Raw genomic sequence first — 26,813 nt, forward strand, 5'->3', positions numbered from 1 at the left:
CGGTTTGGTGGAGAGGTTTAACAAGACCCTCAAATCCATGCTAAAAAGGGTGATCACCAAGGATGGGAGGGATTGGGACATGTTACTGCCCTAATGTTCGCTATCTTCGAGGTACCGCAGGCGTCCACGGGATTCTCCCTATTTGAGCTATTATATGGCAGGCACATGAGGGGACTTCTGGGCGTAGCCAAGGAGACATGGGAACAGGAGCCTACTCGCATAAGAGTGTCATCGAGCTTGTGGCAAGTATGCAGGACCGGATTGCGGCAGTACAGCCCATAGAAAAGAAGCATCTGATGGATGCCTAGGTCGCGCAGAGCCGCATGTATAATAAAACAGCCACGGTCAGGACCTTTAAAGAAGAGGACTGGGTATTGGTACCACCACAGAGAGTAAGCTCATGGCCAAGTGGCAAGGGCCATATGAGATACGGGGGAAGTTGGGAGAAGTAAATTATAACGTTTACGAGCCCAGGAAAAGAAAACCTGAACAGCTGTATCAGGTCAACCTGTTGAAAGCATGGAAGGACCGGGAATGTTTGGCCGTGGAGGCGACCCCGATGGTACCAACAGGGAACCCTCTGTCACAGGACAAGGACGAGGCTGAGAGAGAGGTAAAAATAAAAGAGTAAAAGAGACCCTCTCGAAACAGCAGCGTCAAGAGGTTCGGAAATTAGTCCAAGAGAATGCAGACGTATTCTCAGAATTACCCGGTCGCACCTCCGTCATCCAGCATGACACTGTCACCGAGCCTCATGTAAGGGTAGAAATGAAACCATATTGGGTGCCCGAGGCCCAGAGACAAGCCATCGCGAGTGAGGTAAGACAAATGCTCCAGCTGGGAGTAATCGAGGAATCCCGGAGAGACTGGGCTAGCCCCATTGTGTCAAACCAGAAGCTGGACGGATCATTACGGTTCTGTAATGACTTCCGTAAATTAAATGAGGTGTCAAAGTTCGACCTGTATCCAATGCCCCGGGTGGAGGAGCTGATCGAGCACCTGGGTCAGGCCCAGTACTTCACGCTCGATCTGACCAAGGATTATTGGCAGGTGCCTCTTACAGAGTTGGCAAAGGAAAAGCCCGTCTTCATAACACCGGAGGGTCTTTACCACTATGTAGTCTTGCCCTTTGGACTACATAGGGCCCCTGCCACGTTCCAGAGGATGATGGACATAGTGCTGTAACCCCATCAGAATTATGTGTCAGCGAACTAGGATGACATCATCTTTAGTACTGACTAGCATACCCACTTGTCCCACGTACAAGCGGTAGTAGATTCGCTCAGAGCCATGGGCTTGATGGCGAATGCCAAGAAATGTGCGATAGTGCTCGAGGAAGCCCAGTACTTGGGTTACGTAATCGGCCGTGGGGTTATCAAACCCCAAATAAATAAAATCGAGGCCATTCAGAACTGGCCCCGACCTGTCAACACCAAACAGGTGAGAACGTTTCTCGGAATCGTTGGGTATTACCGGAGGTTTATAGCTAAATTTTCGGGGAGAACAACCCCCCTTACCGTTCTCAAGGGAAAGAAGTCGGTCATGCTTCTGTGGAACCCCCAGGAGGAGGAAGCGTACCAATTCATGAAGGTGGCACTGTGTGGACAGCCTGTCCTCATTAGCCCCATCTTTCAGAAACGCTTCATTGTGTAGACCAGGGTTCCCCAACTCCAGTCCTCAAGGCCCACCAACAGGTCATGTTTTCAGGATTTCCCTTGTATTGTACAGGTGATGCAATTCTCACCTTGGCAATACTAAGGAAATCCTGAAAAAATGACCTGTTGGTGGGCCTTGAGGACTGGAGTTGGGGAACCCTGGTGTAGACAGATGCCTCAAATGTGGGCCTAGGAACGATTCTGTTGCAGGAGGTGAATGGAGAGGAGCATCCAGTCACCTACCTAAGTATGAAACTCACCCCGGCCGAGAAAAATAGTGTAGTAGAGAAAGAGTGCCTGGCCATTAAGTGGGCCTTGGAGTCCCTACGCTATTATTTGCTTGACCGACCGTTTCGCTTGGTGACAGATCATTCACCCTTGGTCTGGATGAGAAATGCCAAGGAGAGGAATGCTCGGGTCACCCAATTTATTATTATTATTTATATAGCGCCATTAATTCCATGGTGCTGTACATGAGAAGGGGGTTACATACAAAGTGATAGATATCGTTAACAGGAAACAAATTTACAATGACAGACTAGTACAGAGGGGAGAGGACCCTGTCCTTGCGGACTTACATTCTACGGGATAGTGGGGAAGAGACAGAAGGTCGGGGGTGCAGCAGCTCTGGTGGTGATGAGGCGGCAGCTCAAGCGGTGGTGAGGCGGCAGTATGGTTATTGCAGACTGTAAGCTTTCCTGAAAAGATGGGTTTTCAGGTTCCGTTTGAAGGATCCGAGGGTGGTGGATAATCAGACGTGTTGAGGCATGGTATTCCAGAGGATAGGGGATATTCGGGAGAAATCTTGGAGGCGGTTGTGTGAGGACGAATAAGTGTGGAGGAGAGTGGGAGGTCTTGGGAGGATCGGAGATTACGTGAGGGAAGATATTGGGAGATTAGTTCAGAGATATAGGGAGGGGATAGGTTGTGGATGGCTTTGTAGTAGTGATGTGTTGGTCGCGAACGATCCGACACAAAGAGCCGGCTGTTATGAACTCATTTTCGGCTCCACCAGTTGAGAGTTCCCCTCCCGTTCTCCCTCTGGTGGTGACAGGAGGTAGTGAGGTTGGTTTAAGTGGTAGTTATCTGCCACCTGATGAGGAAGATAACGATTGGATCTCTGGAGTATCAGACTGGATATAAGACAGCCGACGCCCTATCCTAGTGCTGGTGATTCAATCTGCTTCTCAGGTCCTGGACTTCAGCTCTCTTCCAGTCTTCTCAAGTTAAGTTTGTTTTTTGCTATTGTTCACACTTGCACTTGTTGGTCAGTTCAGTTTCTTGTGTGGTCAGCCTGCCCCTGCTGGGGCTATGCTGAATTTCCACTCCCTATGTATCAGTATTTGCCAAGCTGCTTTTTGTCCCTTATTGGATTGGCCTCTTTTTGCTCTGTCTCAGAATATTTCAGAGTGCTGATATAGGTGTAGAAGTCTAGTGACTTCAGGGTTAATTTTGCTATCAGAAGTGTTGGACAAAAATTTTTTTTAGGGCTTTTTGGCAGATTGCAGACAGTGTCTTTCCTTTCCTGTCCTGTTTAGTTAGCCGGGCCCCATCGTTTGCTCAGCCTATTTTCCTGCCTGTGTTTGTGTTTTCATCTTGTTTCACCGTCAATACATGTGGGGGGCTGTCTTTCCTTTGGGGTCTGCTCTGGGGCAGTTAGTTTTCCTCTTTTCCTGCTTTAGGCATATGTAGCTCTCCGGTTGTGACGAGGCGTCTAGGAACATCGTAGGAACGCTCCACGACGGCTGCTAGTTGTGCGGTTAAGTTCAGGGATCTGCAATCTGCATAGTTACCAACCTCTCTGGATGTCTGAGACTTAGCTTGTTGTTTATTTTTTCCTCCTCGGTGACCCATTCATAACAGCCGGCTCCCCGCGGTGAATGATGGGAGCCGGCACCCCACTGAGAGCCACTAAAATCCTTAAATGGCTCTCACTGGGCCTAAAATCTCGGTGTTCCGCAGACGTAACTCCGCCCACTAAGCAATCTAATTGGTTCCTAGCGAGTGGGCAGGGTTTATGCAGTAGGTGGGCGGAGTTTAGGACGCCATAACACATATACAATAGGGATCCATTTAGGATCCAAAAGGAGTCGAAAAAGAGCCGGCTCTTTTTGGTGAGCGGAGCCGTGAGAGCTGGATCACCAAAAAGAGCCGGACTGCCCATCACTACTTTGTAGGTGTTAGTGACCGATGATTCCTGTCTTTGCAAAATTTCAATTTTACCATAGAACATTGGGCGGGGAAGTCACAGTGAAATACGATTACCTTGTCACAGACCCCCTGTATGGTGACAAATGTTCAACCCCACAAGCTTGAACGGGGTTGGTTTGGGGAATGCGAGGCAGTGACCGGGGTCAAATGGCGAGGATCACTGTGTCCCCCAGGATGCACATAGTAACATATTGAGGCCGTGGGAGTGCATTGCAGTCACAGCTGTGATTTCAATGCAGAATAAAAGTGAGTGTTGGTCTTGGACAAGCTATTTGCCAAGGCAGATTAAAAAAAACCTGCCATGGGTTTTTATTTTTGAAACGGACTACAGGAAGGTAGAGGGGCGCTCCATTTTCTCCCCCGGCCTGTCTTTTCCATGTGGAAATTTGTCCCTTCCTCTCTCACTCTGGTCCCTTCTTCTCTCGCCCTGTGTCTGCTGCTCATTCTGGTCCCTTCCTCTGTCGTCCTGTGTCTGCATCTCACTCTGTTCCCTTCCTCTCTTGCCCTGTCTTCTCCTCACTGTCGTCTCTTCCACTCTTGCCCAGTGTATTCTCACTCTCGTCATTTCCTCTCTCGCCCTGTTGATTGCTCCACACTCTGGTACCTTTCTCTCTAGACCTGAATGACCTCCTCTCACTCGTCCCTTCCTCTCTCGCCCTGTGTCTGCTCCTCACACTGGTCCCTTCCTCTCTTGCCCTGTGTCTGCTCCTCGCTCTGGTCCCTTCTCTCACCCTGTGTCTGCTTCTCACACTCTCTGTGTCTGCTCCTCACTCTGGTCCCTTCCTCTCTTGCCCTGTGTCTGCTCCTCACTCTGGTCCCTTCCTCTCTTGCCCTGTCTGCTCCTCACACTGGTCCCTTCCTCTCTTGCCCTGTGTCTGCTCCTCACGCTGGTCCCTTCCTCTCTTGCCCTGTGTCTGCTCCTCACTCTTGTCCCTTCCTCTCTGGCCCTGTCTCTGCTCCTCACTCTTGTCCCTTCCTCTCTGGCCCTGTCTCTGCTCCTCACTCTGGTCCCTTCCTCTCTGGCCCTTCCTTTCTGCTCCTCACTCTGGTCCCTTCCTCTCTGGCCCTGTGTCTGCTCCTCACTCTGGTCCCTTCCTCTCTTGCCCTGTGTCTGCTCCTCACTCTGGTCCCTTCCTCTCTTGCCCTGTCTGCTCCTCACTCTGGTCCCATCCTCTGTTGCCCTGTGTCTGCTCCTCACTCTTGTCCCTTCCTTTCTGGCCCTGTATCTGCTCCTCACTCTTGTCCCTTCCTCTCTGGCCCTGTGTCTGCTCCTCACTCTGGTCCCTTCCTCTGTTGCCCTGTGTCTGCTCCTCACTCTTGTCCCTTCCTCTCTGGCCCTGTGTCTGCTCCTCACTCTGGTCCCTTCCTCTGTTGCCGTGTCTGCTCCTCACTCTTGTCCCTTCCTCTCTGGCCCTGTGTCTGTTCCTCACTCTGGTCCCTTCCTCTCTGGCCCTGTGTCTGCTCCTCATTCTCATCCCTTCCCCTCTGGCTCGGTGTCTCCTCACTCTGGTCCCTTCCTCTGTCGCCGTGTCTGCTCCTCACACTTGTCCCTTCCCCTCTGGCCCTGTGTCTGCTCCTCACTCTCGTCCCTTCCTCTCTGGCCCTGTGTCTGCTCCTCACTCTCGTCCCTTCCTCTCTGGCCCTGTGTCTGCTCCTCACTCTGGTCCCTTCCCCTCTGGCCCTGTGTCTGCTCCTCACTCTGGTCCCTTCCTCTCTTGCCCTGTGTCTGCTCCTCACTCTTGTCCCTTCCTCTCTGGCCCTGTATCTGCTCCTCAGTCTTGTCCCTTCCTCTCTGGCCCTGTCTCTGCTCCTCACTCTTGTCCCTTCCTCTCTGGCCCTGTGTCTGCTCCTCACTCTGGTCCCTTCCTCTCTGGCCCTGTGTCTGCTCCTCACTCTGGTCCCTTCCTCTCTGGCCCTGTGTCTGCTCCTCACTCTGGTCCCTTCCTCTCTGGCCCTGTGTCTGCTCCTCACTCTGGTCCCTTCCTCTCTGGCCCTGTGTCTGCTCCTCACTCTGGTCCCTTCCTCTGTTGCCCTGTGTCTGCTCCTCACTCTGGTCCCTTCCTCTGTTGCCCTGTGTCTGCTCCTCACTCTTGTCCCTTCCTTTCTGGCCCTGTGTCTGCTCCGCACTCTTGTCCCTTCCTTTCTGGCCCTGTATCTGCTCCTCACTCTGGTCCCTTCCTCTGTTGCCCTGTGTCTGGTCCTCACTCTTGTCCCTTCCTCTGTTGCCCTGTGTCTGCTCCTCACTCTGGTCCCTTCCTCTCTGGCCCTGTGTCTGCTCCTCATTCTCATCCCTTCCCCTCTGGCTCGGTGTCTCCTCACTCTGGTCCCTTCCTCTGTCGCCGTGTCTGCTCCTCACTCTTGTCCCTTCCCCTCTGGCCCTGTATCTGCTCCTCACTCTCGTCCCTTCCTCTCTGGCCCTGTGTCTGCTCCTCACTCTCGTCCCTTCCTCTCTGGCCCTGTATCTGCTCCTCACTCTCGTCCCTTCCCCTCTGGCCCTGTGTCTGCTCCTCACTCTCGTCCCTTCCTCTGTCGCCGTGTCTGCTCCTCACTCTGGTCCCTTCCTCTCTGGCCCTGTATCTGCTCCTCACTCTCGTCCCTTCCTCTCTGGCCCTGTATCTGCTCCTCACTCTTGTCCCTTCCTCTCTGGCCCTGTATCTGCTCCTCATTCTCGTCCCTTCCCCTCTGGCTCGGTGTCTCCTCGCTCTCGTCCCTTCCTCTCTGGCCCTGTATCTGCTCCTCACTCTCGTCCCTTCCCCTCTGGCTCGGTGTCTCCTCACTCTCGTCCCTTCCTCTCTGGCCCTGTATCTGCTCCTCACTCTGGTCCCTTCCCCTCTGGCTCGGTGTCTCCTCACTCTCGTCCCTTCCCCTCTGGCCCTGTGTCTGCTCCTCACTCTCGTCCCTTCCTCTCTGGCCCTGTGTCTGCTCCTCACTCTGGTCCCTTCCTCTCTGGCCCTGTGTCTGCGCCTCACTCTCGTCCCTTCCTCTCTGGCCCTGTATCTGCTCCTCACTCTGGTCCCTTCCCCTCTGGCTCGGTGTCTCCCCACTCTCGTCCCTTCCTCTCTGGCCCTGTGTCTGCTCCTCACTCTCGTCCCTTCCTCTCTGGCCCTGTGTCTGCTCCTCACTCTGGTCCCTTCCTCTCTGGCCCTGTGTCTGCTCCTCACTCTCGTCCCTTCCTCTCTGGCCCTGTGTCTGCTCCTCACTCTCGTCCCTTCCCCTCTGGCCCTGTGTCTGCTCCTCACTCTCGTCCCTTCCTCTCTGGCCCTGTGTCTGCTCCTCACGCTGGTCCCTTCCCCTCTGGCCCTGTGTCTGCTCCTCACGCTGGTCCCTTCCCCTCTGGCTCGGTGTCTCCTCACTCTCGTCCCTTTCCCTCTGGCCCTGTATCTGCTCCTCACTCTCGTCCCTTCCTCTCTGGCCCTGTATCTGCTCCTCACTCTTGTCCCTTCCTCTCTGGCCCTGTATCTGCTCCTCACTCTCGTCCCTTCCTCTCTGGCCCTGTATCTGCTCCTCACTCTCGTCCCTTCCTCTCTGGCCCTGTGTCTGCTCCTCACTCTTGTCCCTTCCTCTCTGGCCCTGTATCTGCTCCTCACTCTCGTCCCTTCCTCTCTGGCCCTGTATCTGCTCCTCACTCTCGTCCCTTCCTCTCTGGCCCTGTGTCTGCTCCTCACTCTCGTCCCTTCCTCTCTGGCCCTGTATCTGCTCCTCACTCTTGTCCCTTCCTCTCTGGCCCTGTGTCTGCTCCTCACTCTTGTCCCTTCCTCTCTGGCCCTGTATCTGCTCCTCACTCTCGTCCCTTCCTCTCTGGCCCTGTATCTGCTCCTCACTCTCGTCCCTTCCTCTCTGGCCCTGTATCTGCTCCTCACTCTTGTCCCTTCCTCTCTGGCCCTGTATCTGCTCCTCACTCTCGTCCCTTCCTCTCTGGCCCTGTATCTGCTCCTCACTCTTGTCCCTTCCTCTCTGGCCCTGTGTCTGCTCCTCACTCTTGTCCCTTCCTCTCTGGCCCTGTATCTGCTCCTCACTCTCGTCCCTTCCTCTCTGGCCCTGTATCTGCTCCTCACTCTCGTCCCTTCCTCTCTGGCCCTGTATCTGCTCCTCACTCTTGTCCCTTCCTCTCTGGCCCTGTATCTGCTCCTCACTCTCGTCCCTTCCTCTCTGGCCCTGTGTCTGCTCCTCACTCTTGTCCCTTCCTCTCTGGCCCTGTATCTGCTCCTCACTCTCGTCCCTTCCTCTCTGGCCCTGTATCTGCTCCTCACTCTCGTCCCTTCCTCTCTGGCCCTGTGTCTGCTCCTCACTCTCGTCCCTTCCTCTCTGGCCCTGTGTCTGCTCCTCACTCTCGTCCCTTCCTCTCTGGCCCTGTATCTGCTCCTCACTCTCGTCCCTTCCCCTCTGGCTCGGTGTCTCCTCACGCTCGTCCCTTCCCCTCTGGCTCGGTGTCTCCTCACGCTCGTCCCTTCCCCTCTGGCCCTGTGTCTCCTCACGCTCGTCCACTCTCACACACTGACACAATCCTCTTACTCAGCGTCTCTCCTCAGAAGCGCTTTGCTAAACAGAATTCTCTGGTCTCGTGTTGCATCTTGGGACTTGTAGTTCTTGTCTTCCAGCTATCTAGTTACAAACAAAGGCGCTCGGGACTACAATTCCCACAATACCCCGGCAGCCGGTGCTCGTCATCAGCTTCCTGTTTTGAATCTCACACAGACAAGTTACCGGGGTAAAAGTGTGGTGAGCTGCGAGGGAGAGAGAGCGCGGGGGCCGCCGAGGAGACGTGAGGGAGCCGGGGAGGGGCTGCTACAGGTGAGCCGGGGGCTGAGGTGTGTGAGGGGCCGCAGTCATCCTAAGGAGAGACAGATCCTGTGTCCGGCGGGGAGACGGGGGCGCCAGTGAGAGCGGCGTGAGGTCCCGGAGAGAGGGGGGCGCCAGTGAGAGCGGCGTGAGGTCCCGGAGAGAGGGGGGCGCCACTGAGAGCGGCGTGAGGTCCCGGAGAGAGGGGGGCGCCACTGAGAGCGGCGTGAGGTCCCGGAGAGAGGGGGGCGCCACTGAGAGCGGCGTGAGGTCCCGGAGAGACGGGGGCGCCACTGAGAACGGCGTGAGGTCCCGGAGAGAGGGGGGCGCCAGTGAGAGCGGCGTGAGGTCCCGGAGAGAGGGGGGCGCCACTGAGAGCGGCGTGAGGTCCCGGAGAGAGGGGGGCGCCACTGAGAGCGGCGTGATGTCCCGGAGAGAGGGGGGCGCCACTGAGAGCGGCGTGAGGTCATGGAGAGAGGGGGGCGCCACTGAGAGCGGCGTGAGGTCCCGGAGAGACGGGGGCGCCACTGAGAGCGGCGTGAGGTCCCGGAGAGACGGGGGCGCCACTGAGAGCGGCGTGAGGTCCCGGAGAGAGGGGGGCGCCACTGAGAGCGGCGTGAGGTCCCGGAGAGACGGGGGCGCCACTGAGAGCGGCGTGAGGTCCCGGAGAGACGGGGGCGCCACTGAGAGCGGCGTGAGGTCCCGGAGAGACGGGGGCGCCACTGAGAACGGCGTGAGGTCCCGGAGAGAGGGGGGCGCCACTGAGAGCGGCGTGAGGTCCCGGAGAGACGGGGGCGCCACTGAGAGCGGCGTGAGGTCCCGGAGAGACGGGGGCGCCACTGAGAGCGGCGTGAGGTCCCGGAGAGACGGGGGCGCCACTGAGAGCGGCGTGAGGTCCCGGAGAGACGGGGGCGCCACTGAGAGCGGCGTGAGGTCCCGGAGAGACGGGGGCGCCACTGAGAGCGGCGTGAGGTCCCGGAGAGACGGGGGCGCCACTGAGAGCGGCGTGAGGTCCCGGAGAGACGGGGGCGCCACTGAGAGCGGCGTGAGGTCCCGGAGAGACGGGGGCGCCACTGAGAGCGGCGTGAGGTCCCGGAGAGACGGGGGCGCCACTGAGAGCGGCGTGAGGTCCCGGAGAGACGGGGGCGCCACTGAGAGCGGCGTGAGGTCCCGGAGAGACGGGGGCGCCACTGAGAGCGGCGTGAGGTCCCGGAGAGACGGGGGCGCCACTGAGAGCGGCGTGAGGTCCCGGAGAGACGGGGGCGCCACTGAGAGCGGCGTGAGGTCCCGGAGAGACGGGGGCGCCACTGAGAGCGGCGTGAGGTCCCGGAGAGACGGGGGCGCCACTGAGAGCGGCGTGAGGTCCCGGAGAGAGGGGGGCGCCACTGAGAGCGGCGTGAGGTCCCGGAGAGACGGGGGCGCCACTGAGAGCGGCGTGAGGTCCCGGAGAGACGGGGGCGCCACTGAGAGCGGCGTGAGGTCCCGGAGAGAGGGGGGCGCCACTGAGAGCGGCGTGAGGTCCCGGAGAGAGGGGGGCGCCACTGAGAGCGGCGTGAGGTCCCGGAGAGAGGGGGGCGCCACTGAGAGCGGCGTGAGGTCCCGGAGAGAGGGGGGCGCCACTGAGAGCGGCGTGAGGTCCCGGAGAGAGGGGGGCGCCACTGAGAGCGGCGTGAGGTCCCGGAGAGACGGGGGCGCCACTGAGAGCGGCGTGAGGTCCCGGAGAGACGGGGGCGCCACTGAGAGCGGCGTGAGGTCCCGGAGAGACGGGGGCGCCACTGAGAGCGGCGTGAGGTCCCGGAGAGACGGGGGCGCCAGTGAGAGCGGCGTGAGGTCCCGGAGAGACGGGGGCGCCACTGAGAGCGGCGTGAGGTCCCGGAGAGACGGGGGCGCCACTGAGAGCGGCGTGAGGTCCCGGAGAGAGGGGGGCGCCACTGAGAGCGGCGTGAGGTCCCGGAGAGACGGGGGCGCCAGTGAGAGCGGCGTGAGGTCCCGGAGAGACGGGGGCGCCAGTGAGAGCGGCGTGAGGTCCCGGAGAGACGGGGGCGCCAGTGAGAGCGGCGTGAGGTCCCGGAGAGACGGGGGCGCCACTGAGAGCGGCGTGAGGTCCCGGAGAGACGGGGGCGCCACTGAGAGCGGCGTGAGGTCCCGGAGAGACGGGGGCGCCACTGAGAGCGGCGTGAGGTCCCGGAGAGAGGGGGGCGCCACTGAGAGCGGCGTGAGGTCCCGGAGAGACGGGGGCGCCACTGAGAGCGGCGTGAGGTCCCGGAGAGACGGGGGCGCCACTGAGAGCGGCGTGAGGTCCCGGAGAGACGGGGGCGCCACTGAGCGCGGCGTGAGGTCCCGGAGAGACGGGGGCGCCAGTGAGAGCGGCGTGAGGTCCCGGAGAGACGGGGGCGCCAGTGAGAGCGGCGTGAGGTCCCGGAGAGACGGGGGCGCCAGTGAGAGCGGCGTGAGGTCCCGGAGAGACGGGGGCGCCACTGAGAGCGGCGTGAGGTCCCGGAGAGAGGGGGGCGCCACTGAGAGCGGCGTGAGGTCCCGGAGAGAGGGGGGCGCCACTGAGAGCGGCGTGAGGTCCCGGAGAGAGGGGGGCGCCACTGAGAGCGGCGTGAGGTCCCGGAGAGAGGGGGGCGCCACTGAGAGCGGCGTGAGGTCCCGGAGAGACGGGGGCGCCAGTGAGAGCGGCGTGAGGTCCCGGAGAGACGGGGGCGCCAGTGAGAGCGGCGTGAGGTCCCGGAGAGACGGGGGCGCCAGTGAGAGCGGCGTGAGGTCCCGGAGAGACGGGGGCGCCAGTGAGAGCGGCGTGAGGTCCCGGAGAGACGGGGGCGCCAGTGAGAGCGGCGTGAGGTCCCGGAGAGACGGGGGCGCCAGTGAGAGCGGCGTGAGGTCCCGGAGAGACGGGGGCGCCAGTGAGAGCGGCGTGAGGTCCCGGAGAGACGGGGGCGCCAGTGAGAGCGGCGTGAGGTCCCGGAGAGACGGGGGCGCCACTGAGAGCGGCGTGAGGTCCCGGAGAGACGGGGGCGCCACTGAGAGCGGCGTGAGGTCCCGGAGAGACGGGGGCGCCACTGAGAGCGGCGTGAGGTCCCGGAGAGACGGGGGCGCCACTGAGAGCGGCGTGAGGTCCCGGAGAGACGGGGGCGCCACTGAGAGCGGCGTGAGGTCCCGGAGAGACGGGGGCGCCACTGAGAGCGGCGTGAGGTCCCGGAGAGACGGGGGCGCCACTGAGAGCGGCGTGAGGTCCCGGAGAGACGGGGGCGCCACTGAGAGCGGCGTGAGGTCCCGGAGAGACGGGGGCGCCACTGAGAGCGGCGTGAGGTCCCGGAGAGACGGGGGCGCCACTGAGAGCGGCGTGAGGTCCCGGAGAGACGGGGGCGCCACTGAGAGCGGCGTGAGGTCCCGGAGAGACGGGGGCGCCACTGAGAGCGGCGTGAGGTCCCGGAGAGACGGGGGCGCCACTGAGAGCGGCGTGAGGTCCCGGAGAGACGGGGGCGCCACTGAGAGCGGCGTGAGGTCCCGGAGAGACGGGGGCGCCACTGAGAGCGGCGTGAGGTCCCGGAGAGACGGGGGCGCCACTGAGAGCGGCGTGAGGTCCCGGAGAGACGGGGGCGCCACTGAGAGCGGCGTGAGGTCCCGGAGAGACGGGGGCGCCACTGAGAGCGGCGTGAGGTCCCGGAGAGACGGGGGCGCCACTGAGAGCGGCGTGAGGTCCCGGAGAGACGGGGGCGCCACTGAGAGCGGCGTGAGGTCCCGGAGAGACGGGGGCGCCACTGAGCGCGGCGTGAGGTCCCGGAGAGACGGGGGCGCCAGTGAGAGCGGCGTGAGGTCCCGGAGAGACGGGGGCGCCACTGAGAGCGGCGTGAGGTCCCGGAGAGACGGGGGCGCCACTGAGAGCGGCGTGAGGTCCCGGAGAGAGGGGGGCGCCACTGAGAGCGGCGTGAGGTCCCGGAGAGACGGGGGCGCCAGTGAGAGCGGCGTGAGGTCCCGGAGAGACGGGGGCGCCAGTGAGAGCGGCGTGAGGTCCCGGAGAGACGGGGGCGCCAGTGAGAGCGGCGTGAGGTCCCGGAGAGACGGGAGCGCCACTGAGAGCGGCGTGAGGTCCCGGAGAGACGGGGGCGCCACTGAGAGCGGCGTGAGGTCCCGGAGAGACGGGGGCGCCACTGAGAGCGGCGTGAGGTCCCGGAGAGACGGGGGCGCCACTGAGAGCGGCGTGAGGTCCCGGAGAGACGGGGGCGCCACTGAGAGCGGCGTGAGGTCCCGGAGAGACGGGGGCGCCGCTGAGAGCGGCGTGAGGTCCCGGAGAGACGGGGGCGCCACTGAGAGCGGCGTGAGGTCCCGGAGAGACGGGGGCGCCACTGAGAGCGGCGTGAGGTCCCGGAGAGACGGGGGCGCCACTGAGAGCGGCGTGAGGTCCCGGAGAGACGGGGGCGCCACTGAGAGCGGCGTGAGGTCCCGGAGAGACGGGGGCGCCACTGAGAGCGGCGTGAGGTCCCGGAGAGACGGGGGCGCCACTGAGAGCGGCGTGAGGTCCCGGAGAGACGGGGGCGCCACTGAGAGCGGCGTGAGGTCCCGGAGAGACGGGGGCGCCACTGAGAGCGGCGTGAGGTCCCGGAGAGACGGGGGCGCCACTGAGAGCGGCGTGAGGTCCCGGAGAGACGGGGGCGCCACTGAGAGCGGCGTGAGGTCCCGGTGAGACGGGGGCGCCACTGAGAGCGGCGTGAGGTCCCGGAGAGACGGGGGCGCCACTGAGAGCGGCGTGAGGTCCCGGAGAGACGGGGGCGCCACTGAGAGCGGCGTGAGGTCCCGGAGAGACGGGGGCGCCACTGAGAGCGGCGTGAGGTCCCGGAGAGACGGGGGCGCCACTGAGAGCGGTGAAGTTAGTAAGGCAGAACGGCTCCCAGACAGGACAACTGGGAAAAGACCCCTCTTCAGCTCCGGAGAAAGTGATGTAACAAAGCTGCCGTCCCCACCGAGCCACGAACAGTGTTGCTGCTTTTAGCCGTTGTCTTTTGCAAACAGTAATATGGAAAGGACGTGTGAACGCAGCCTTATCCTGAGGTCTGGCATGACGTAGCTAGTTACACCCCTCAGTATTTTGCAACACTGTATCTGCAGGCTGGAGAGCGACAGGAAAGGACATTGCTGACGTAGCACAACCACAGTAGTGAAGTGATAAAGTGCGTTGTCTCCTCACCTCTGGGATCAGTGTATCCGGCCAGTAATGTTTGCACCGCGCTCGCAGACATTTTGGGTGTCTCCATTCTCAGGATCGGCCGGCAAGCTGCTGATTTTACTTTTTAGCACATGTAGCGGGTAATAACCGGCTTGGAAACACGAGCTTTGCTGCGGCTTCTCTGCTCGCACTTGTGCCTAACTTGGGTTTTGTTGTTCGGTTTTTTTTGCAAAATATCTGATTGAGAAGGTGGTAATATCGTGGGGCGGCGATGTGACCACAGGGAGATGTCCGGGGCTCGGTGTATCCCGGCGTCACGTTCTGTACCATCATTCCGTACTTGTCTCTTACAGGTTTACTGTCGGCGGTGGAGATACAGAGCGTTTCACTATGGAGGGAGATGAGGCCCCCCTGATCTACCCCTCGCTGTTTGACGAATGTACGGACGATCACTTCAGCGCCGTGGATCCCAGGTCGCGGAGGTAGGAGCCGATCTTGTAGCCCGAATCATTGCCATTTGCTGCAAATTTGTACCTAAAGATGCTCAGCAAAAAAAAAAAAAGTTACCACGCTTCACCTTTGCGCGATTAATAATAGTGGGGGAGGTGGAAGAACAAAAGAAAACACTTTTATTTTTTCTCGTATTTCTTTTTCAGGCCTTTCTACATAGAACCTTCCAATATCACCAGCGTCAATCACGACCCCCCCAGAGTGACGTCTCACGCCGCAGCTATGAATAAACGCATCCACTACTACAGCAAGCTCGGCCGCTCCTCCCAGTCGTCATTGGTATGATAGCGGGACGGACGGGTATTGGTTAATTAACCCTTCCATGATGGTGGGGGAAGGGGGGTCGTTATGAATGGCTCTCGGCCAAGCGAACCTCCGCCCGTCAGCCATCTAAGGCACATTGGGGGCCTCTATGTTGTGTTTGCTATATACGTCGATCACGGCGGGGACCACCCTGGAATTTGGCGGGATAAAGGCTTTATTCTGTACTCTCCCATTGCCGTCGTTTACGTTGCAGATCGCTCCAGATCACGTGATTCCTGCCCCGGAAGAAATCTATGTCTACAGTCCTTTGGGAACCGCATTAAAAATTGATGGTGGAGACGGATCAGAAAAAAACTCCAGCATTGTCACAATGTACGTAACCTGACAGTAAGGACTTAAGTTTTATTTTTAACCCCCTTGATTTCATTTTTTTTTTTTTTTTTCCTGGGGCCATAGCTGTGGACTTGTATGATTCTCCAGGTCAGTACGACTACGCAGAGACCAAACCTGTCTAGTGGGGTTTTATTTAAGTGGTGAAAAATAATTTGGAAATTTGTTAAAAAAAATAATAATAATTTCGATTGTGTCACTGTTTTCCGAGTTCCGTAACGTTTTAATCTTTTGTGATCCGGGGCTGGGTGAGGTCTTATTTCTTGTGCCCTGAGCTGATGTTTCTACTGATACCATTTCGGGGTAGATATGTTGTTTTCATCGCCTTTTATTACATTTTATCTCAGTGTTGCAGCTGCCAAAAAACCCCCCAAATTTTGTCTTTTTGTTTCTCGTTAAGCCAATTACCAGTTGGGATAGTTTGTTTTGATTTGACTCTTACAAATGCATCAATGCCAAATATGTGTATTTTGTTTTAATGGAGAAACAGGGGGTGTAATTTGGAAATGTTTTTTTTCCAAGTTTTTAAAAACCATTTTTTCAGTTTTTACTGTATTTAATTTAGTCCCCTTAGGGGACCTGCACAAGAGATCGTCTGATGACAAGCACGGAGGTCTTCAGCAGACTCCCTGCTGTCATTGCAACTCACTGGTGTCCTGTGATCACATCATGGGTGCGTGTAATGACTTTCCCCTCTTGTCAGAGATTGACAGCCACATTTAACAGCTTAACAGCCATGGACTCTGTTCCACCTGCGGCTAAGGGCAGACGATGGCTTAATAATACAGCCATCAGCTGCCGGGTAAGATGCTGGCTTGGCATCAAAGTCAGAGACATAGTCTGTAACTTTAATGAAACTTTTTGTTTTACAGATTTATGATCTGGAACACAATGATGGGGACATCGATTCTCAGTATTCCCTGGGGAATAAAGCAGGTAACACTAGTAGGGAAAAACAAAACGAGCATGGACCAACCTGTCACCCACCAATATACAGTACAGGCCAAAAGTTTATTTTCATGAATGAAAATTGTAGATTCACTCTGAAGGCATCAAAACTATGAATTAACACATGTGGAATTATATAATCAACAAAAAAGAGTGAAACAACTGAAAATATGTCTTATATTCTAGGTTCTTCAAAGTAGCCACCTTTTGCTTTGATTACTGCTTTGCACACTCTTGGCATTCTCTTGATGAGCTTCAAGAGGTAGTCCCCGGAAATGGTCTTCCAACATTCTTGAAGGAGTTCCCAGAGATGCTTAGCACTTGTTGTCCCTTTTGCCTTCACTCTGCGGTCCGGCTCACCCCAAACCATCTCGATTGGGTTCAGGTCTGGTGACTGTGGAGGCCAGGTCATCTAGCGTAGCACCCCATCACGCTCCTTCTTGGTCAAATAGCCCTTACACAGCCTGGAGGTGTGTTTGGGGTCATTGTCCTGTTGAAAAATAAATGATGGTCTAACTAAATGCAAACCGGATGGAATAGCATGCCGCTGCAAGATGCTGTGGTGGCCATGCTGGTTCAGTATGCCTTCAATTTTGAATAAATCCCCAACAGTGTCACCAGCAAAGCTCCCCCCACCATCACACCTCCTCCTCCATGCTTCACGGTGGAAACCAGGCATGTAGAGTCCATCCGTTCACCTTTTCTGCGTCGCACAAAGACACGGTGTTTGGAACCTAAGATCTCAAATGTGGACTCATCAGACCAAAGCACAGATTTCCACTGGTCTAATGTCCATTCCTTGTGTTCTTTAGCCCAAACAAGTCTCTTCTGCTTGTTGCCTGTCCTTAGCAGTGGTTTCCTAGCAGCTATTTTACCATGAAGGCCTGCTGCACAATGTCTCCTCTTAACAGTTGTTGTAGAGATGTGTCTGCTGCTAGAACTCAGTGTGGCATTGACCTGGTCTCTATTCTGAGCTGCTGATAACCTGCGATTTCTGAGCTGGTGACTTGGATGAACTTATCCTCCGCAGCAGAGGTGACTCTTGGTCTTCCTTTCCTGGGGCGGTCCTCATATGAGTCAGTTTTTTTATAGCGCTTGATGGTTTTTGCCACTGCACTTGGGGACACTTTCAAAGTTTTCCCAATTTTTCGGACTGACTGACCTTCATTTCTTAAAGTGATGATGGCCACTCCTTTTCCTTTACTTAGCTGCTTTTTTCTTGCCATAATACAAATTCAGACAGTCTATTCAGTAGGACTATCAGCTGTGCATCCACCAGACTTCTGCACAACACAACTGATGGTCCCAACCCCATTTATAAGGCAAGAAATCCCACTTATTAAACCTGACAGGGCACACCTGTGAAGTGAAAACCATTTCCGGTGACTACCTCTTGAAGCTCATCAAGAGAATGCAAAATGTGCAAAGCAGAAATCAAAGCAAAAGGTGGCTACTTTGAAGAACCTAGAATATAAGACATATTTTCAGTTATTTCACACTTTTTTGGTAATTATATAATTCCACATGTGTTAATTCATAGTTTTGATGCCTTCAGAGTGAATCTACAATTTTCATAGTCATGAAAATAAAGAAAACTCTTTGAATGAGAAGGTGTGTCCAAACTTTTGGTCTGTACTGTACGCTTGCTCAGCCTCCAGTCTCCAGAGTATAGGGACCTCCCGACTCTTCCCTTACGTGATGTCGGGGGATATAAAGATCCGACATGTCCATCTTTGGACTATTGATCTCTTTTAGTTCCTGTCGAGATAAGTCGCCGTCGGCAGAGTCTGACAGTAGCTGTCTCATAGCGAACAAAGGAGCGTGTATGCGAGATGGGAAGATTTCGGCCTCTCTTTATTCTGGCAGCTTCTGTGTATGAGACCCTTATGGTTTCAATCTCTCTTGGTGCTGAATGTGTCTGCTTTAGGCCGCCATGCGATCATCCCCTCAACAGACCCCCATCACAATGTAGCCCCTTCTGGAATGTCACACATCCGTACATGTAGCAAAGCTTATTACATGAGATAATGGCCTCTGCGTGAATGTCATCTTGGCGTTGAGCTCAATATGAATTTTTATTTGGAGAAAACTTTTTGTTTAGATTGTCTGTCTGAAAAGTTAGAAAATCTTTTCCCTCAATATCTTCTCTTTCTTTTTTGCTAGGCCGGATTCACAACGGGCGTCGCTGTCATTTTCCTGATGGGCCTTTTAACACTTTACTGCTGCTATAGGGTCGTGAAGTCCCGAGGGGCGATACGTAAGGCTTCTACTTTCACTGACCTCATATTTATAACTCGCACTCTTCCACACATGATTTTTGACTCTTTGCCAAGTGTTGTGGTGAAAGTGTCATCAAAATCATTTTTGAGGGGTATACATACATCTAAGAAAATGACATCTTTGAAGTCTGTCTTTGTTTTCTGTGTGTGTGGCCCAGACGGAGCGCCGTCATAACCGCCCATCGGCCTTTTCCACATTGTGCCGATGGATTGGCATGACAGCTGGGTGTCAGCTGAAGACCCTCGTCTCTGCCATGTTGGTACCGCTATGATTGCAGTATTGCTGTATATAGTAGACAAGGGGTACAAGTCCTCTAGGGGACTACAAACATAGATTTAAGAGAGGAAAAAAAATATATATATAATATTATATTTTTTCTCCATTAAAACTAAAGAAAATTAAATTACATTTATTCAACCCAATTTGTAAACATTAAAATAATAAATAAATAAGAAGCGATCAAATCATTGGATCTACCCCCAAAATGGTGTCTATAAAAACGTCGGGTCAGGAATCAAAATGGTGACACAAGAATTCCACCACTCCACCACCATTTAAAAATGTAAAAGAATGCATGTTTGGCATTGTTGTAATCATACTGTTCTGGACAATCCTATTCCCAGGCCATTTTTACCATATATTGAACGCTGCAAAATAAAAACCCCAATAAACCACTGTGGAATTGTTTTTTTTTATTTTGCAATTTTACTGCACTTGGAATTTGTTTGTTGCGGCTTTCCCGCGCGTTACATGATAAAATAAATGTTGTGTTTTCAAAATGTCAACTTGTCCCGCAAAAAAAACTAGCCCTCATATGGCGACGTTGATAGAAAAATGAAAAAGTTATGGCTCTTGGAAGAAGGGAAGGATTAAAAAAAACACTGGAGGGCAAAAAAAGGGAGAATCATTAATTTCGACGCAGGGCATGTGTGAGTGAATTGTGAGCGCAGCTCTGGATCCGTAATGTAATATGTCCCCGGCTCGTAGCTTGCAGCTCTCTGTATGTGTAAATGACGCCACATGACCTGTCGCGATGTTCACAACACCCTGAGCCAGGAATGAATGGCTGAGTTATGGTTTCTTCTGTCTTGCAGCCTCCGTGGACACATCGCACTGGGAGTTTCCGGATGTTTGCCAGTATTATTTTGGCTCCTTTGGCCGTTGGTCCAGTCTCCTCTTCTCTTTGGTGTCGTTAGTTGGAGCGATGATCGTATATTGGGTGCTGATGTCCAACTTTTTTTTTAACACAGGAAAATTTATTTATAGTGAGTACAAACAGCGGTCGGTGGGGCGGGCCCGGGGGGCGTTGGTGGGGCGGGGGACGTTGGTGGGGCGGGCCCGGGGGGCGTTGGTGGGGCGGGGGACGTTGGTGGTGCGGGACATCGGTGGGGGCTTCATATCGCTCTGGTCGGCCTTTTACTGCTGCAGGGATGGAGCTTTATACTTGTATTTTGTGTATTTTTTTTAGATTATGTTCATCACATCAATGTTACAGAAATTGTTCTGAGCACGAACGGGAGCGACAAAGGTAGGAAGAATCAGATGTATCTCAGCGAAGAGAGAGGCAGGTGCAGCAGTGATGTAGGGCGGCCCCAAGTATATGGCTGCCCCCATCCAGATATACAAAAACATATATTCTTTATTGATTAACTCATACGCGAGCAGACAGGATCACTAACCTCTACAGAATGCAGTAAGACGACGCTTCGTATCCAGGACTCGCGATAAAGTCCACAAGCTGCCTCGTAGGATTGTAGTGTAGCCTTCTAAGAGATGACCACATGCTTAATTCTTCCTAAAAAATGATGTCCATATGGCACCAGCCGTTTCAAGCATCAGTTAGTTTTCCTTTGTGTTTTTATTTTCTTGCCCTTTTTTTAAATTTTTTTGAAAATTTCGGTTGGATTTGTCCAGCGTCACCTCGTAGACTTTATCGTGAGTCCCAGCTATGAAGCCTCGTCTCGCACACGATCATGTATTTTTTTTTTTTAGATTTTAATAATCCTGTCTGCTCTTGGTTGTGAGATATTTAATTGTAAAAGAAAAATCTATATATTACGGAAAAGTGACAAAGCTGCGAAGAAATGAATGATAAAAATTATAGAATTATTTTTTGCTATCGACTCGTCCAACTTTCTGTTCTCTGTAAGCTGTATGTAAGTAATAGAAATGCCTTAATCATTCTCTCTCTCTCTCGTTATTCTGGCATTTGGCAAATATTAATAATTATGGTAATTCTAATTGACCTAAAATGGGAAAGGTTTCTTCTGATTCCATGTCAGATATTGAGAAATACCTGCAGATGTGTCTTTATAGTGGACGGTAACATCTGGTTTCAGCTGTATATGTATATTTGTACTTTTCATTTGCATTTTAGGAAAAAAACAAAAAACTGTCATCTGTAACTTTAGGCCTTTGAGATCTCATTTCATCTTTGCCCTGCTTGACTCTTCACAATAACAGTAATTTTGACCAGAATGCCCAAATGTATATAGAAAAATACATTTTTTTTTTTTTTTATTCGTTACCTTAATGTTTTTCATTTTTAGTTATCTGTCCGAACACTGGAGACGGTACCCCACCTAACACAACCGTGGACACGACCCCTGGCAATGGAACGGGGTTTCAGCAGTTTGAAGACTGGTGGAGTAAGACGGGCACCGTCCCTCTCTATCTGATCGTCGTTCTCCTGCCGCTCCTGAACTTCCGCTCGCCGTCGTTTTTTGCTAAATTCAATGTCTTGGGTACGTGATCGCCACTCGGTGTTATCACAAAGTAACAATCTACGAGCAAAAAAAACCTCTTGAGAAAATGCAGTGATATAATGGAGAATAGATAGTGAGGACGGCATTTCCTGATGGCGAGGTGACGGGTTTTGTTCTGTTTTCAGGCACGGCGTCCGTCCTCTACCTGGTGTCTCTGGTGACCTATAAAGCCATCCGCATTGGGTTTCATTTTGAGTTCCACTGGGATAAAGTACAAGAATATTTTGTTCCGGGTAAGAACGTGAAATGTTATTTTGATGATTAACGCACATTTGTCATCTAAAAACATTTCTCCCGAAAGTTGGGTGTCAACTAGTTTCATCTCCCATTGACATGGTCGTCCGGCTTTCACAGACTACTTTAGAAATGACTGATTAGCATTTTTAAGCCCACCATACACGACATGATCGTTCGGTCGGCAGCCATCTTGGCCGGCTCCCCCATACACGAGCAGTTGTTTCGGAGGAGCGCTCCTGTGTTCTCTACGGCGGCTGATCACCAGGACAACATAAGAATCGGCAGTCCAAAATCTGACACCCCAGATCCTTCACTCCCCCGACGTTCCCTAGATGCCGGCGGCTTCAGCTGACGTGAGTTTGTGTATGGGGCTTTAGTCTGCAGGATCCTGAAGCCCGAACACCACAAATCGCTCCATGGCTGGTGCAGCTGCGCTGGTGGTTTTCCTCTGAAGCGCCGCAGCATTACAGAGAGAACAGACTTTAGAAAGACAGATGAGGAGCATGTGAACATGATGTCTGAGGCCAGTCCTCTAAACTGACCAGCTCTCCCTATACACACACGTAGTGCACGGCCGCACTGAATGTCCCCGACCAGCACACGCGACAGACGTTGCTCCTCGGTTACATGACCGGTTACAGATCACATCCAGGTCACTGGACCCTGCTGTGTGTGGGGAGACATTAAAGGTCCCGCAGCCAAAGACCAAGCTCCTAGGCGAGACCTTGTAATTCCTAAGCATTACCGCACGTTCTCCAGATCTTTGGACAGGGAAGTCGATGTATTAAATTTTGGTAATTCCTTGTGTTTTCCAGAGTTCAGATTTTCCTTCCCTCAGCTGACGGGAATCCTCACTCTCGCGTTCTTTATTCATAACTGTATCATTACTCTGCTGAAGAACAACCGGAAACCTGAGAATAACGTAAGTCTGACACTTACCTGGGGCAATTTTCATTTATCTGTTACGCCAAAATTGGGTCCATCCAGCACCCAGTGATCGAGGTTCATCCCTCCATCCCTGGGTCCATCCAGCACCCTGTGGTCTGGGTTCATCCCTCCATCCCTGGGTCCATCCAACACCCAGTGATCGAGGTTCATCCCTCCATCCCTGGGTCCATCCAGCACACTGTGGAAGGGGTCCATTCCCCACCCCATCCCCCTGTGGTCCCCATCACCAAATGGTACCTGGAATCTGTAAAATTCACATTCAGCGGTGGCGCTCTTTGCCTTTCCCGTACATTTTTCTGATCGCTTCACTCATTGCAGGGGCAACTATTTACATCTCTTTTATGGTGATAGTCGACTGCAGAGACTTTCACTGATGAGGACAGAAAAGAAGCAAAATCTCCTCACATGGGATGATAGCCGCTCCTCATGGTCACCGGGAGCTGCAGTCCGGCTGTAGGTTGTTAATGCCTTTTTTCACGTCCCGTTTGTCCAAACAGATCAGGGACCTCTCGGTGGCTTATCTGCTTGTTGGATTAACATACATGTACGTTGGGGTGATGGTGTTCGGCTCGTTCCCATCTCCACCTTTGACCAAGGATTGCATCCAGCAAGTGAGTACCTATCTTATGTCAGATTTACATATTGTAGTTTCTTACAAAGAAATTTGCCACTTCCAGAAATTCTCTGTGTACTGCATTAACGGCCAGGAATGGAAATGACATCAAGCCTGGCTGTTTACCACTCAGATGCTGCAACTGCGGCATCTAAGCAGTTAATCAAATAAAGCTTCCCTTTTCTTACCACATTCGGTTGCAAGGAGCTTAATGGGTCACCAAAAAATTAGGGGGCTTTTGTATTTTTTAACTTTTATTTTTTCCTGTGTAGAATTTTCTCGATAACTTTCCAAGTAACGACGTCCTGTCATTCATTGCAAGAATCTTCCTACTCTTCCAAATGATGACCGTCTACCCGCTGCTGGGATATCTGGTCAGGGTGCAGCTTTTGGGGCATGTTTTTGGAAACGGTTATCCGAGGTGAGGTTTTTTTTTTTTTTTTGTTTTTTTTTGTCATGGTTGATTTTAAAGCACACATGTCAGTCTTTGGCCCATGGGCCAGATCTGGTCCTCAGGGTGATTATATTTGGCCTGGGAAACTGAGGACTATGTTGGGGCCGTTAGTGTATAGAGGACTACGTGGGGGCCATTATAATGCATGGGGGACTTTGTTGGGGCCATTATACTGTGTGGAGGACTATGTTGGGGCCATTATACTGTATGGAGGACTATGTGGGGGCCATTATTCTGTATGGAGGACTATGTGGGGGCCATTATTCTGTATGGAGGACTATGTGGGGGCCATTATACCGTGCGGAGGACTATGTGGGGGCCATTATACCGTGCGGAGGACTATGTGGGGGCCATTATACCGTGCGGAGGACTATGTGGGGGCCATTATACCGTGCGGAGGGCTATGTGGGGGGCCATTATACCGTGCGGAGGGCTATGTGGGGGCCATTATACCGTGCGGAGGACTATATGGGGGCCATTATACCGTGCGGAGGACTATGTGGGGGCCATTATACCGTGCGGAGGACTATGTGGGGGGCCATTATACCGTGCGGAGGACTATGTGGGGGGCCATTATACCGTGCGGAGGACTATGTGGGGGGCCATTATACCGTGCGGAGGACTATGTGGGGGGCCATTATACCGTGCGGAGGACTATGTGGGGGGCCATTATACCGTGTGGAGGACTATGTGGGGGGCCATTATACCGTGCGGAGGGCTATGTGGGGGGCCATTATACCGTGCGGAGGGCTATGTTGGGGCCATTATACTGTATGGAGGACTATGTGGGGGCCATTATTCTGTATGGAGGACTATGTGGGGGCCATTATTCTGTATGGAAGACTATGTGGGGGCCATTATACCGTGCGGAGGACTGTGGGGGGCCATTATACCGTGCGGAGGACTATGTGGGGGGCCATTATACCGTGCGGAGGACTATGTGGGGGGCCATTATACCGTGCGGAGGACTATGTGGGGGGCCATTATACCGTGCGGAGGACTATGTGGGGGGCCATTATACCGTGCGGAGGACTATGTGGGGGGCCATTATACCGTGCGGAGGACTATGTGGGGGGCCATTATACCGTGCGGAGGACTATGTGGGGGGCCATTATACCGTGCGGAGGACTATGTGGGGGGCCATTATACCGTGCGGAGGACTATGTGGGGGGCCATTATACCGTGCGGAGGACTATGTGGGGGGCCATTATACCGTGCGGAGGACTATGTGGGGGGCCATTATACCGTGCGGAGGACTATGTGGGGGGCCATTATACCGTGCGGAGGACTATGTGGGGGCCATTATACCGTGCGGAGGACTATGTGGGGGCCATTTTACCGTGCGGAGGACTATGTGGGGGGCCATTATACCGTGCGGAGGGCTATGTGGGGGGCCATTATACCGTGCGGAGGACTATGTGGGGGGCCATTATACCGTGCGGAGGGCTATGTGGGGGGCCATTATACCGTGCGGAGGGCTACGCCTGTGTTTGTTTCCTTATGAAAAGTTTGTTATATTTGATGATAAGGAAAAAACGTCCTCACTTGTAGACCTTTTTTTGATATGGTCGGCCGCGACCTCGTCGAGGCTTTCAAATATGGCCTTTGTGTATTTGAGTTTGACTTCCCTGATCCATGACTTAAAGGGACGGCGTCCAGTCTTATATAGGGTAAGTAATCATTCTGGAATGAGACTAGTAATGAACTCCCTTTATTAGGATCTCTGCTGCTGTCAGTGACACTAACTGATGGTAGATTAATAGCACCTGGTCATGAAGTGGTTACCCGGCCTCTGTGGCAGAACCTGGTGCTTTATTTTGGACCGGGAACATTTAACTTTTTTTTTTTCCACCAGAAATGTAACAACTTTTACAATGTCGGCTTCCACTTTGTCTTCACCTTTTGTGTCCCTGATGTTTATATTTCAGCATCTTCCATGTCCTGGGACTGAACATCATCGTCGTCGGCTGTGGGGTCCTCATGGCCAAATTCTACCCCAACATTGGAGGCATCATCAGGTAACAGCAGCGACGTTTCTGAGGGGCCACAATCACTTTCCGTTCACGCTGGCATTTTACCTGCCATTTATTAACCCTGTGTGGTCGTAGAGGGGGGTCCCCTATGTCCTTGCTTCACATAGTAATTCGTCTGAATATGGCGTCCGCTGCAGGTAGACAAGCCGGAAAACAACGACGTACAGTGCAAGATGAGTAATGCATGTATCTGCAGAATAGTGAGTGCAGCTCTGGAGTATAATACAGGATGTAACTCAGGATCAGTAATGTAATGTATGTACACAGTGACTGCACCAGCAGAATAGTGAGCGCAGCTCTGGAGTATAATACAGGATGTAACTCAGGATCAGTAATGTAATGTATGTACACAGTGACTGCACCAGCAGAATAGTGAGTGCAGCTCTGGAGTATAATACAGGATGTAACTCAGGATCAGTAATGTAATGTATGTACACAGTGACTGCACCAGCAGAATAGTGAGCGCAGCTCTGGAGTATAATACAGCATGTAACTCAGGATCAGTAATGTAATGTATGTACACAGTGACTGCACCAACAGAATAGTGAGCGCAGCTCTGGGGTATAATACAGGATGTAACTCAGGATCAGTAATGTAATGTATGTACACAGTGACTGCACCAGCAGAATAGTGAGTGCAGCTCTGGGGTATAATACAGGATGTAACTCAGGATCAGTAATGTAATGTATGTACACAGTGACCACCAGCAGAATAGTGAGCGCAGCTCTGGAGTATAATACAGGATGTAACTCCGGATTAGGCTGGTGATTTCTGTTCTGGTCCGTCTCCTCTTTGTATAATGTGATGTTCCATCCTCAGGTTCTCCGGAGCTGCCTGTGGTCTTGCTTTCGTCTTCGTCTACCCCTCTCTGATCCACATGATCGCCTTATATCGCATGCAGCGGCTGAGGTGGTTTTCTGTGATCGCGCACGTCTGTATCATTGTCCTCGGCGTCATTAATCTCATCGCACAATTCCTCATGTGAGAAACTTCTGTCACTTTCTTGCCCAGAGACTTGTATGGATGACTTCTCCGTCTCCATGTGAGACCCCACTACAGCACGGGAAGCTACAGACTTGGGGGTCCCGTGGCTGCCCCCGACGGATTACTCACTACAGCAGGACTGGATTATATTCGACATTTACATGGGACTGTCGGTTTGTTTTGCACACTCAGCGTTGTGCTGCGGTTATTGTTCTACTCAATGAAAGTAGCAGTTTTATTAAAAAATAATATATAATGACACAGGGGGACATTTACTTGGACGATGACTTCTCCCGCTGCTGGTGAAGATGGTGGCGAGGTCTATGGACCCCAGAATCCAGTATTATTACCTTAGAGGGGTCATCAGACGCCGCTCTCCTGCATCTGCCCATACTGGCAGGACGTGCTCACTGCAGATACCGTGCCCCTGCCTATCCGGCACGCTTCCCGGCACATCCTTTAACCCTTTACATGCTGCAATCAATGATGACCGCTGCATGGAAGCCGTGTGTAAAAAGGGGGGGGGGGGGGGTGGCTCCTTCTGTCATTTTCTATGGGATCGTCCTGGCAGTCGG

General features: G+C 53.8%; 1 protein-coding gene across 1 annotated transcript; it reads left to right on the forward strand.

The window, feature by feature from the left end:
* The first annotated feature begins 8,497 nt into the window (after positions 1 to 8,497).
* On the forward strand, positions 8,498 to 26,497 carry SLC38A9 (solute carrier family 38 member 9). Its single transcript, XM_073556685.1, has 15 exons — positions 8,498 to 8,657; positions 14,166 to 14,294; positions 14,469 to 14,601; positions 14,840 to 14,958; positions 15,849 to 15,912; positions 18,088 to 18,181; positions 19,299 to 19,469; positions 19,673 to 19,732; positions 20,754 to 20,948; positions 21,095 to 21,202; positions 22,022 to 22,128; positions 22,652 to 22,765; positions 23,040 to 23,188; positions 25,150 to 25,239; positions 26,074 to 26,497. Exons 2-15 carry the CDS (start codon positions 14,203 to 14,205, stop codon positions 26,237 to 26,239), a joined length of 1,662 nt encoding a protein of 553 aa, XP_073412786.1. The 5' UTR covers positions 8,498 to 8,657; positions 14,166 to 14,202; the 3' UTR covers positions 26,240 to 26,497.
* The last annotated feature ends 316 nt before the right edge of the window (positions 26,498 to 26,813 follow it).

The sequence above is a fragment of the Dendrobates tinctorius genome, unplaced genomic scaffold (genome assembly GCF_039654945.1).
Source record: "Dendrobates tinctorius isolate UK_male_01 unplaced genomic scaffold, ASM3965494v1 ptg000237l, whole genome shotgun sequence".
Classification (NCBI taxonomy): Eukaryota; Metazoa; Chordata; class Amphibia; order Anura; family Dendrobatidae; genus Dendrobates; species Dendrobates tinctorius.